The 13,224-nt window shown below is 47.5% G+C and overlaps 1 protein-coding gene across 4 annotated transcripts in view; it reads left to right on the top strand.

The window, feature by feature from the left end:
- Nucleotides 1-3,202: 3,202 nt before the first annotated feature.
- DOCK11 (dedicator of cytokinesis 11) overlaps nt 3,203-13,224 on the top strand; it is a 395,594-nt gene continuing 385,572 nt past the window's right edge. For all 4 annotated transcript variants that reach the window (XM_077285361.1, XM_077285359.1, XM_077285358.1 and 1 more), the window contains exon 1: nt 3,203-3,400. In XM_077285361.1, the coding sequence (XP_077141476.1) occupies nt 3,299-3,400 (102 nt within the window). In that variant the 5' untranslated portion in view covers nt 3,203-3,298. The remainder of the gene's footprint in view (nt 3,401-13,224) is intronic.

The raw sequence follows: 13,224 nt of genomic DNA, 5'->3' as shown, positions 1-13,224 counted from the left end.
CCTTCAGCAGCTCTCCTTCCTCTCAGCATCCTCCTGTCACAGCACTGACAGGGCTCAGCCTTCAGCAGCTCGCCTTCCTCTTATCATCCTCCTGTCACAGCCCTGACAGGGCTCAGCTATCATCAGCTCTCCTTCCTCTCAGCATCCTCCTGTCACAGCCCTGACAGGGCTCAGCAATCAGCAGCTCTCCTTCCTCTCCGCATCCTCCTGTCACAGCCCTGACAGGGCTCAGCTATCATCAGCTCTCCTTCCTCTCAGCATCCTCCTGTCACAGCCCTGACAGGGCTCAGCTACCAGCAGCTCTCCTTCCTCTCAGCATCCTCCTGTCACAGCCCTGACAGGGCATAACCCTCAGCAGCTCTCCTTCCTCTCAGCATCCTTCTGTCACAGCCCTGACAGGGCATAACCCTCAGCAGCTCTCCTTCCTCTCCGCATCCTCCTGTCACAGCACTGACAGGGCTCAGCCTTCAGCAGCTCTCCTTCCTCTTATCATCCTCCTGTCACAGCCCTGACAGGGCTCAGCTATCATCAGCTCTCCTTCCTCTCAGCATCCTCCTGTCACAGCCCTGACAGGGCTCAGCAATCAGCAGCTCTCCTTCCTCTCTGCATCATCCTGTCACAGCCCTGACAGGGCATAACCCTCAACAGCTCTCCTTCCTCTCAGCATCCTCCTGTCACAGCCCTGACAGGGCATAACCCTCAGCAGCTCTCCTTCCTCTCCGCATCCTGTCACAGCACTGACAGGGCTCAGCTATCATCAGCTCTCCTTCCTCTCAGCATCCTCCTGTCACCGCCCTGACAGGGCATAACCCTCAGCAGCTCTCCTTCCTCTCAGCATCCTCCTGTCACAGCCCTGACAGGGCTCAGCTACCAGCAGCTCTCCTTCCTCTCAGCATCCTCCTGTCACAGCCCTGACAGGGCTCAGCTACCAGCAGCTCTCCTTCCTCTCAGCATCCTCCTGTCACAGCCCTGACAGGGCTCAGCCCTCAGCAGCTCTCCTTCCTCTCAGCATCCTCCTGACACAGCCCTGACAGGGCTCAGCTATCATCAGCTCTCCTTCCTCTCAGCATCCTCCTGTCACAGCCCTGACAGGACTCAGCCATCAGCAGCTCTCCTTCCTCTCCACATCCTCCTGTCACAGCATTGACAGGGCTCAGCTACCAGCAGCTCTCCTTCCTCTCAGCATCCTCCTGTCACAGCCCTGACAGGGCTCAGCCCTCGGCAGCTCTTCTTCCTCTCAGCATCCTCCTGTCACAGCCCTGACAGGGCTCAGCCCTCAGCAGCTCTCCTTCCTCTCAGCATCCTCCTGTCACAGCATTGACAGGGCTCAGCCCTCAGCAGCTCTCCTTCCTCTGAGCATCCTCCTGTCACAGCCCTGACAGGGCTCAGCCCTCAGCAGCTCTCCTTCCTCTCAGCATCCTCCTGTCACAGCCCTGACAGGGCTCAGCCCTCAGCAGCTCTCCTTCCTCTCAGCATCCTCCTGTCACAGCCCTGACAGGGCTCAGCCCTCAGCAGCTCTCCTTCCTCTCAGCATCCTCCTGTCACAGCATTGACAGGGCTCAGCCCTCAGCAGCTCTCCTTCCTCTGAGCATCCTCCTGTCACAGCCCTGACAGGGCTCAGCCCTCAGCAGCTCTCCTTCCTCTCAGCATCCTCCTGTCACAGCCCTGACAGGGCTCAGCCCTCAGCAGCTCTCCTTCCTCTGAGCATCCTCCTGTCACAGCCCTGACAGGGCTCAGCCCTCAGCAGCTCTCCTTCCTCTGAGCATCCTCCTGTCACAGCCCTGACAGGGCTCAGCCCTCAGCAGCTCTCCTTCCTCTCAGCATCCTCCTGTCACAGCCCTGACAGGGCATAACCCTCAGCAGCTCTCCTTCCTCTCAGCATCCTCCTGTCACAGCCCTGACAGGGCTCAGCTACCAGCAGCTCTCCTTCCTCTCAGCATCCTCCTGTCACAGCCCTGACAGGGCTCAGCCCTCAGCAGCTCTCCTTCCTCTCAGCATCCTCCTGACACAGCCCTGACAGGGCTCAGCTATCATCAGCTCTCCTTCCTCTCAGCATCCTCCTGTCACAGCCCTGACAGGACTCAGCCATCAGCAGCTCTCCTTCCTCTCCACATCCTCCTGTCACAGCATTGACAGGGCTCAGCTACCAGCAGCTCTCCTTCCTCTCAGCATCCTCCTGTCACAGCCCTGACAGGGCTCAGCCCTCGGCAGCTCTTCTTCCTCTCAGCATCCTCCTGTCACAGCCCTGACAGGGCTCAGCCCTCAGCAGCTCTCCTTCCTCTCAGCATCCTCCTGTCACAGCATTGACAGGGCTCAGCCCTCAGCAGCTCTCCTTCCTCTGAGCATCCTCCTGTCACAGCCCTGACAGGGCTCAGCCCTCAGCAGCTCTCCTTCCTCTCAGCATCCTCCTGTCACAGCCCTGACAGGGCTCAGCCCTCAGCAGCTCTCCTTCCTCTCAGCATCCTCCTGTCACAGCCCTGACAGGGCTCAGCCCTCAGCAGCTCTCCTTCCTCTCAGCATCCTCCTGTCACAGCATTGACAGGGCTCAGCCCTCAGCAGCTCTCCTTCCTCTGAGCATCCTCCTGTCACAGCCCTGACAGGGCTCAGCCCTCAGCAGCTCTCCTTCCTCTCAGCATCCTCCTGTCACAGCCCTGACAGGGCTCAGCCCTCAGCAGCTCTCCTTCCTCTGAGCATCCTCCTGTCACAGCCCTGACAGGGCTCAGCCCTCAGCAGCTCTCCTTCCTCTGAGCATCCTCCTGTCACAGCCCTGACAGGGCTCAGCCCTCAGCAGCTCTCCTTCCTCTCAGCATCCTCCTGTCACAGCCCTGACAGGGCTCAGCCCTCAGCAGCTCTCCTTCCTCTCAGCATCCTCCTGTCACAGCCCTGACAGAGCTCAGCCCTCAGCAGCTCTCCTTCCTCTCAGCATCCTCCTGTCACAGCCCTGACAGGGCTCAGCCCTCAGAAGCTCTCCTTCCTCTCAGCATCCTCCTGTCACAGCATTGACAGGGCTCAGCCCTCAGCGGCTCTCCTTCCTCTCAGCATCCTCCTGTCACAGCCCTGACAGGGCATAACCCTCAGCAGCTCTCCTTCCTCTCAGCATCCTCCTGTGATAGCATTGACAGGGCTCAGCCCTCAGCGGCTTCTCCTCATGATGATAATGCTCTGACTGAGCAATTAAAGTGTAAGCAGCAGAGGAGGAGGAGCAGCAGCAGAGAGGAGTGAGAGGGAGAGCGCAGCTCCGGAGTGTCACACTGCAGCCGCCCCTCACGGAGAAGAACACCCTGACTGCTACTTCAACATGTCTGAAGTAAGGAAATTCACCAAGAGGCTCAGCAAGCCTGGGACAGCGGCAGAGATGAGGCAGAGTGTGAGTGAGGCGGTGAGGAGCTCGGTGATACTGGTGAGTGCCCACCATTGCCCCAGCTGTCCCCTTCCCTGATCACACGTGGGCTCTGTGGGGCAATGCCTGTGTCCTGTGCCCACCACTGAGGCTGCTGCCCCCTCCCTGTCCTCCTGTGCCGGAGACTGTGTGACATGAGGACATGATTGTACAGGAAGTTTGCAGCAAGATGTGGTTACAATGTATCCGCCTGACACAACTTCTCACGTCTTATGAGTGAGTGCTCGGCTGCTGGGGGTCTATCACAGAGTAATGGGGGCTCCTGGGGAGGACCCTGCTGCCCTCTGCTCAGTGCAGGACACATCTTTGTTGTTGCTGGCTGATGGCAGCCACACCCAGGCTGAGGAGATGCTGAGGAGCTGCTTCATGTACTGCTCAGCTCCTGCAGTGCTGGCTGGGGGGCTACCTGGACCACAGCAATGGCCGCTGGGCAACTTATGCTTTTCTCCATAGATGTCAATGGAACTGCGACAATGCAGAGCGATTAAACTTGTGGGAAATGTGTGTAGTTGTGTCATGTGCTGTGAGCAATAGTCTACAAATGACAAAAGGTGAGACCAAAAAATATTTAGTAGAATTATTGAGATGTCTGACAGGAAATAATTTTATTTGTGAAGTTTCCCAGGTGAGACGTCGTATGGCTGAGGTGTAACATGAAGTCCAGGAGATATTTCCTAAACATGATCCCAGGGCCCTTGGGTAATAGTCTCCCAGGGTCCCTCTTTGCTTTCGCCCTCACCTTCACCTTCCAAGACTTTTTTTTACTATTAAACTTTTTTTGATTAGTTTTATTACTACCATTTTGGGGTCGATACAACTTTCTGATCTCATACTCCCCACCGTCCTGGATTCAGCGAGACTGTCCCTATTTTACGGCTCAGTCCCACCTTCCCGATACATCAGGGCTTTGTCCCGGCTTCTAATACCTCTCTCCAACGTCTTCATCTCTCCATAGGCAGTAGCAAAAATTCATTGTATGGCATAAATATTCTGATATTTTATTATCTAGGACACATGTGGCAATACTAAAATATATATATAAAAAAATTAGATTTTGATTTTATGTTCCAGTAAAAGGGGTGATATGAATTTTATAATTTATTTTTTGTACATTATTATCAGTCCTTCTAAGGGACTTGCACCTGCAATCACATCATCGTATCTACAATATCCTGCAATATTGCGGTGTATTGTAAAATTACCAGTCTTTTAGGTGTACAGACATGGCAGACAGTATGTGATCGGAGCAGCGCCTTCTGTACAGTGCATGCAGTGCACCTATCCACGGTACATGTACGGCAGATGTCGCCAATGGAAACCAGGACATGGTGCGTCCTCTAGGTGCCAATGGCCCCAACACTTGCTTAGATTACATGGGCACTGGTGTCATGATGACCCTATTTAGGGAATTTATTAAAAAAATACAACATTTGTCTGGGCTTAGAAATATGTCAAATTTTTCTTCATACAGGACTTAGTTGGGGCAGAGGGAAAAGAGGCTCTGGCAGAAATTGGAGTCAATTGTAGTATACATCTTTGCCGGATCAAAACTGGTGTATATTATTGCTCAAGATGTACCAAATTTATTAAGAGGTGTGCACCTAAATTTAGCATATTTTACTCCACTAGGTTTTTTGTTCAAGGAAGTTTTCTGAAATTTGTAGCAACTGAGTATTTAATGGGTAAAAAAATATACATTTCTATAAAAAACCTCATCAATTATCCATACTTCTACACTACCGGCTGGCGGTCACAGCCCGTTTCTGCTTCTTGCAACAATGACGTCCCGAACACCATGCACATGACCACTGCAGCCAAGTCCTGGCCTTGTTGGTCAGGTATTTTGTATACTGTCACCACCACTCAGGTCTGTGATTGGCTGCAGCGGTCACATGAATAGTCTATGGAAAGTGAATGTTGCAGGAAGTCAACTGAGATTGGTGTGGGCCACTAGAGCAGCAAAGAGTTAATAGGGTAAGTAAAGTTTATTTGTATTGTCCTCAATCCCTTCTCGTTACTAATTTTTTCAATGCATGGCAAAACTAAGTTTATGAAAGCTGCGTATATGTATTGATTCACACAGTTCTACCATGCTTATTGCAGGGGCAGGCTGCAATGCTGCTATGGTGCCTGGGAGATGATAGATGACAGGGGACCATGCTTGACCCCTGTGCTGATTCCTAGTTCCAAAAATATTGCACTTGGAATAAAAATTATTTAGATGCCATGTAGCCTCTCTACCTTGGTTGAGAGTGAAGTGTGAGGGTGATCAGCTGATGGGTGAAGTGGCACAAGGGGCATGGATTTAGTAAGAAGATTTTGGACATACTTATGGGTTGACACTTGAGTTGACGTGGCAGATTGAAGGGCGGCACATGGTAGGTGTCCCTTTTCTAATTGTGCTCTGGACACTTGTCTTATAAGATCCATCTCTCCTCAGTAGTGTTTAAAATAGATAGAATTTCAAGGGTGGTTGTTGTTCTCAGGCTTAAGGCCATGTTCACACACAGTATAAGTACTGCATTTTATCTCCTGTTTTTTATCCACATTTTTTATGCAGGTGTCCGATTATCTAATTATTGCATTTTGCTGTGTTTCTTTATTTAATGAATTTCTGGTACAGATTCGACACAGCGTTTTTTAATTGGTGTTTTTTTTAGTGCAGAAAAGCTTCGATTCTGCATTTAAAAAAAACGCAACAGTTTTTAAATTTTTTTTTTTTTTTATAGACTAACTATAGAATCTTAAAGGGAACCTATCACCCCGTTTTTTTCGGTATGAGATAAAAATACTGTTAAATAGGGCCTGAGCTGTGCATTACAATAGTGTAGTTTGTGGACCCCGATTCCCCACCTATGCTGCCGAAATACGTTACCAAAGTAGTCATTTTCGCCTGTCAATCAGGCTGGTCAGGTCGGATGGGCGTGGCTTCTTCCCCCAGATATTGCGTAGTTTTCCGTTGGTGGCGTAGTGGTGTGCGCATGTCCAAGGTCCCCAATCCTGCACGGGGGGGTGAAAATAGCAGCGATGTCCGTTATTCCATTGGTGGTCGGTGGGCGCGGCCATCTTCCTTTGGCCGCGCGTGCGCAGAAGCGGCGCTCTGCTGGCCGCGGCTTCAGGAAAATGGCCGCGGGATGCCGCGCGTGCGCAGATGGAGATCGCGGCGGCCATTTTCCTGAAGCCGCGGCCAGCAGAGCGCCGCTTCTGCGCACGCGCGGCCAAAGGAAGATGGCCGCGCCCACCGACCACCAATGGAATAACGGACATCGCTGCTATTTTCACCCCCCCGTGCAGGATTGGGGACGTTGGACATGCGCACACCACTACGCCACCAACGGAAAACTACGCAATATCTGGGGGAAGAAGCCACGCCCATCCGACCTGACCAGCCTGATTGACAGGCGAAAATGACTACTTTGGTAACGTATTTCGGCAGCATAGGTGGGGAATCGGGGTCCACAAACTACACTATTGTAATGCACAGCTCAGGCCATATTTAACAGTATTTTTATCTCATACCGAAAAAAACGGGGTGATAGGTTCCCTTTAAAGAGAAAAACGTACCAAAAAACGCGCAGTGGGAATGACTTTTAATGAAATCACAAACACTCTGCTTGGACAGTTAACTGCAGCAGAATTTCTGGACAAAAGAACTCCACTAAAACAAATCCCAAGACCTTAATATTCAGCGCACCTGAAGTTTGACAGCTCTCACCAGCAGCATATTTGCGTAGCTGACCTGTACTGTGCACTCTCCAGTGCCCATACCATCACTATAAAAGTGCATGAACACTAAAGCTGGCCACATCATTTACTCTAACCATCCGGCAACTTTAGATCAGTGCTTGCAGGGCTCTATTGAAAAAGCCTGTAAGCACTGCATATAATTGTCCATGATACTAAACTGCAGCAGTGGTCGGGAACTTAAACATCGAGCATTAAACAATAACATTTCATATTTCCCTGCTCTTGAGAAGATTAAAATTTCTAAAATATGTTTGAGTCTCTGCGGCACCAACAAACAGGCAATCCCTGCATGTGTTGCGTCTGTCGAACAGCCATGAGACATGCAGCCGCGAGAACTCGGAACATATTTTTCGTGTACACCGAAGTCACTCGGTTAGCACAAAAGCATGCTTGCTCACCACTAGCGATGAGCGAGTATACTCATTGCTCCGGTTTTCCCCGGAGCACGCTCGGGTGGTCTCCGAGTATTTATGACTGCTCGGAGATTTAGTTTTCCTTGCCACAGCTGGATGATTTGCGGCTACTAGACAGCTTGATTACATGTGGGGATTCCCTAGCAACCAGGCAACCCCCACATGTACTCAGGCTGGCTAGTAGCTGTAAATCATCCAGCTGTGTCAAGGAAAACTAAATATCCGAGCAGTCATAAATACTCGGAGACCACCCGAGCGTGCTCCGGGGAAAACCCGAGCAACTGAGTATACTCGCTCATCACTACTCACCACTAGTTCTGATCACTGGAAAATTGCATCTTGTGCACCCAACATTTCCTTCCATTGGCTGAATATACTCCAAAAGTGTGTTATTCATCTTTTTTAAGTGCAATGAAAAGAATAGTTTATGCTTTGTAATAAATATTTTAAAAAAAATAAAATAAATAAACATGCTGCATATACGGTATATATATATTTTTTTACAATGGAAGTCAATGGCTGACATGTGCAGCTGTATTTTAGCGACAGCACATACTCATTACCGAGGCTGATGGAGCAGCCTAGTTTCCAATTGTTTCACTGTACTTTTGGCACTTCCCTTGTAAAGTGCTGTTTTTACTAAACTATTGATAAATATGAGCAGGTTTTTTTTTATCTTGTTGATTGCTGTTTATTTACTAGAATCTAAACATTTTTTTATATATATATTCTACACAGACTGATCCACACATGAACCTTTGCGATAAAATGCACAAAGAAAATAAGAGGTTCTAAAGAAACCCACATGTGTTCATGTACCATTCATTACTGTATTCCGCATCAGTTGGATATTCATCGTGGTGTGTGGGATTTTACCAGATTATTGTCAGGTCGTAAGCTACAAGTTTACAGTCACTCTATGTGACTGCAGACTTGTGAATCTTCACATAGCGCGCAGTTAGCACAATGAGGATTTGTCGACGCCAGGAGCGGGCGGTGGTGCATACTCCCAGACACATTCCAACTACATGGGCACAGCCTCACTCAATGGAAGTGTATTAAGCAAGGCCAGAAACAATCTAGTCGGAATGTTGCTGGGAGTATGCATATCATAGCGGTCACATGACCGTCTGCTTCTGGCACTGGAAAATTTTCTGAGTGCATAGTGCGTGCGATGTGAGGATTCACAAGTCTACAGTCACATAGAGTGACTGCAGACTTGTAGCTAAAGACCAGACAACCCCTTTAATTGCTGTAGTTTGTTGTGTAAAATATTAAAACCTTTATACCCATCTCTAACACTTGGCCCAGTTCCAGCAATGTTGGCGCCGTCACTCATGAGTGCTCATTGTTATGCCACGTAAGCGCTGCAGCCCATTAGCGGCCAGTGATGGACTTCTTCACCCGCCCTCCCTTTAGACGAAAGTTGAATGTCCAATGGAAATGTGAGCAAAACAGTCCATCGGCGGCCGCTGATTAGCTGCTGCACACACACGTCGAATGTGTCATGCGAGTACTGAGTAAAAGTTTTGTTATTTTACGTGGTGAGCAAAAGCATTTTAAAAGGGGTTTTCCAAGTAGTGGATAACTCCTTTAACTAGAACACAATATAATATACAATGAACAGACCAAGCTGCGGTGTACATGTTCAACTAAAAGGGGCCACCATTGCCTCTTTAGTTTTGTTTAAGCACTATACACTATACTTCACTGCAGCGCTGCTGATCGGGTGATCAGACCCTCCTTAGTCACACATTGATGAGTATGTTTTGCCCGAAAAGCCCCTTGATTGGTGACACTCTTGTTACTTCTATAATGTCACCATAGCTGTTATCATGCTTTGAGTCAATTCTGTGTCCTACTAGAGTAGCAGCATCCTCCCTGTTGAATACATTGTACTCTCCTCTTCCAGGTTTCGACCACCTGTCCTCGGGTGTAATGTCACTCCAGCCATGTGACCTCTGAGATAGCTTCAGTCTGAACAAGAATCTTTATTGTACTGTGTGACCAGTTTCAGAAACTGTATTGTGTGAATTGTTTGGCTGCAGTGCTTATCATATGACCTGGCAATGTGATCACATCATATAAACAAGTTTTGCAATACTCTGTAACCCCTTCGGTTTCACTTCATAATTTTATTTCCATTTTTCTAAGATTTTCAAATAGCCTTTGATTAAATGTAAAACAGATTTTATTAAAGAATCTTAACCCTTTTCTCCAATCTTATCTTATTTTTTGGGCTTTTGTTTTTTGTTTCATTTTCTCCTTCCCTTTTCCCAAAAAGCATAACTTTTTTTTGCCATTAATAGAGTGTTATGAGGGCTGGATTTTTGCTTGATGATTTGTAGTTTTGATTCACAGGGAGTCTGAGTCAGTGTCATTTTGGTGGAGTTGGAATAAAATGGACCGACTCCTAAAAGATATAATAAATTGGGTTCAGTAGTTCAGTGCAGGATGTGCTGCAAATGTTTTCATAAGAATTTGGGAAAGTTATAAAATGTCTGTTCTGTTCATGATCAAAGTATCTTGGCTTCCAGTTGAGATGAATCTGTGCTGCACTTTATGTACATGCTCAGAAGTGAGGCAGGGCTATGGAATCAAATATGTGCTGCACTTTATGTACATGCTCAGTAGTGAGGCAGGGCTATGGAATCAAATCTGTGCTGCACTTTATGTACATGCTCAGTAGTGAGGCAGGGCTATGGAATCAAATCTGTGCTGCACTTTATGTACGGTACATGCTCAGTAGTGGGGCAGTGCTGTGAAGTCTGAGTTGTGGAGTCTGAGTCGGAAGTCAGGGAAATTGAGGAGTTTTAGTCAGTGGTTTGGCTTACCGACTCCACAGCCCTGGTTTTGAATGACACCATTCATTATTAAAAGAAGAAAGTGATACACATTTATTTTCTAATCTGCTTTTACAATTTGTACATTTTTTTTTTTTTTAATTGTGTTTTCTGTAAATGAATATGGGAGTCATCTTCCATGAGTCGCTTTTAACAATATTTAGAGATACGCTCTGTAGCAGCTACATTGACCAAAGACCTTACAATAGTCAGTAGATGTTCATTGACTTCTATTGGAAAGTTTTCTAGGCACGTTTTGTTACCTGTGCACAGTTGTGTTGGTTGAGAATTAGATGAGATGTGACCATCACCTATTGTGAATGATAGATGAGGTTATCTATAAGTGTTAAATGCTTGATAATGAGATAACTGCTGAAAAGTTATCTACACAATAGTTATGTATCAGCTTAATATTTTTAAGTAGTAACCAGTTGAAAAATTTCAAACTTTTTAGATATTTGGGATTATCCAATGCCGGGTGGTTTTAATGTTTTAATGTTTTAATGTGGTTTAAATGTCACGTGTTTGCGTGAGTTTCTTCTGAAAACTCCAATTTCCTCCCACACACCAAAGACATACTGATAGGGAAATTAGATTGTGAGCCCCAATGGGGACAGTGATGAAACGTGCTGTAGAATATGATGGCGCTATGTAAGTTGAAAATAAATAAACCTCTTATAGGAAGTAACTACCATAATATCTCTTAGTTAAAAAAATAATTACAGAAGAACTCCGAGCAAAAATTGTATCCCCTAATCTTTTAGAAATACATATGTGATGTAACATAGCTGCATTAAAATACTGAACCAATCGCCATCTTCCCTGGTTTCCAGCACCGCTCCAGTCCTCTACTGGACCACATGACTTAAAATTTAGAGTAGACAGATCCCACAAGGGTTTATGTAAGACCAGAAATCGCTTTTTGACTGGGGTCACACGGCTGTCAATTCTCTCATGCGAGAGAATCAGGGCCGATTATGCAAATACTCTCGGATCGAACTCTGTCAGAGTTTGATCCGAGTGTCAGTGCACTGTGCTCTGAGTCTCTTGCATGAGAGAATCTCAGCACAGGTGTGGAGAAGATGGAGAAAGTACCGTATATACTCGAGTATAAGCCGAGATTTTCAGCCCATTTTTTTAGGCTGAAAGTGCCCCTCTCGGCTTATACTCGAGTCATTGTCCCAGGGGGTCGGCGGGGGGAGGGGGAGTAGCAGCTGTCACATCATACTCACCCCCCCTGACGTGGTCTCTGCACGCCCCTGCTTCTCAGATGGTCTCTGGTGTCGGCAGCTCTTCCTGTGTTCAGCGGTCAATTGGTACCACTAATTAAAGTAATGAATATGGAGCGACTCCACGCCCATAGGCGTGGAGCGCATATTCATTACTTTAATGAGCGGTACCATGTGACTGCTGAACACGGAAAGAGCTGCAGGCACCAGAGACCATCGGAGAAGCAGGGATTGATATGCAGCACCAGGAGGGGGTGAGTATGACGGGGGAGGGTGACGTTCAGGCAGAGGGCGCGATGACGAGGTTAGTGCGCGCCCTGTGCCTGAACAGTCACTGCAGAGAGACGGAAGACACAGCGGCACGCGATGGTGGAACGGGGACAGGTGAATATCGCAAGTGCCGTGGACCTGAGCCAACGGTGACACCGGCACCTGGCCCCCATAGTGCGCTGGTGTCCCCACCTGCTCAGGACACCGGCACCTCTCCCCCAGCGACAAGAGGTGAGTATGTCTTTTTTTTTTCAGCACAGCAGCAGCATATGGGGCATATTATTCTATGGAACATCTTATGGGGCCATCAACCTTTATGGAGCATTATATGGGGCATATTTTTCTATGGAGCAACTAATGGGGCCATCATTAACCTTTTGTGCAGCATTATATGGGGCATATTTTAATATGGAGCATCTTATGGGGCCATTATTAACCTTTGTGCAGCATTATATGGGGTATATTTTTTGTATGGAGCATCTTATGGGGCCCATCATGAACTGTATGGAGCATCTTATGGGGCTGCTGATTCAATATGGATATTCAAAAACATTTAACCTACTGATGTCTCAATTAATTTTACTTTTATTGGTATCTATTTTTATTTTTGAAATTTACCAGTAGCTGCTGTATTTCCCACCCTAGGCTTATACTCGAGTTAATAAGTTTTCCCAGTTTTTTCTGGAAAAATTAGGGGCCTCGGCTTATACTCGGGTCGGCTTATACTGAAGTATATACGGTAATTTCTTCATCTTCTCCATTGTCCATGTCCACAGTAATCGCAGTGCCCTCGGAGTGCAGTCCGATATTTCACATGCAACCAAAGACTTGTATGGGTATGTGTGTGAGCTGAGTCTCGCATTCGCTCCAAGCATGCTGTGATTGTTTTCTCAAGTCAAATTGGCATGAGAAAAAAATAAAAAATCGGAGATCTACACTGCCCCATAGAATAACACTGGTCCCGAGTGCAATCCGATAAAACATTGGATAGCGCTCCGCTGAGTTATACCCTTGTGTGAGCGATCCCTTACAATGTAAGACTTTGAAGGCTTGTTTTGAGGCTCCATAGACTTACACAGGTGGAAGTAGCACTGAGCCCAATACAAATGGTCCCTGTGTGAGCTGGCAAAGATGAGGAGCGTCCATGTGATCCAGAAAAGGAGGGGAGCGGCACTGGAAAAATGGCGATCAACAAGTATGTTAATGCAGCTACAGGTCACATCACATACATATTTAGAAAGGATTAGGGGATAAAAATTTTGCTGGGAGCACTTCTATATCCCAGAAACTTTGTAATATATTCTTATAGGTTCACAGAATGT

Source organism: Ranitomeya variabilis, chromosome 2, assembly GCF_051348905.1.
Source record: "Ranitomeya variabilis isolate aRanVar5 chromosome 2, aRanVar5.hap1, whole genome shotgun sequence".
Lineage (NCBI taxonomy): Eukaryota > Metazoa > Chordata > Amphibia > Anura > Dendrobatidae > Ranitomeya > Ranitomeya variabilis.
Note: the sequence above shows the minus strand (reverse complement) of the source record. Positions and strands in the feature narration are given on the sequence as shown.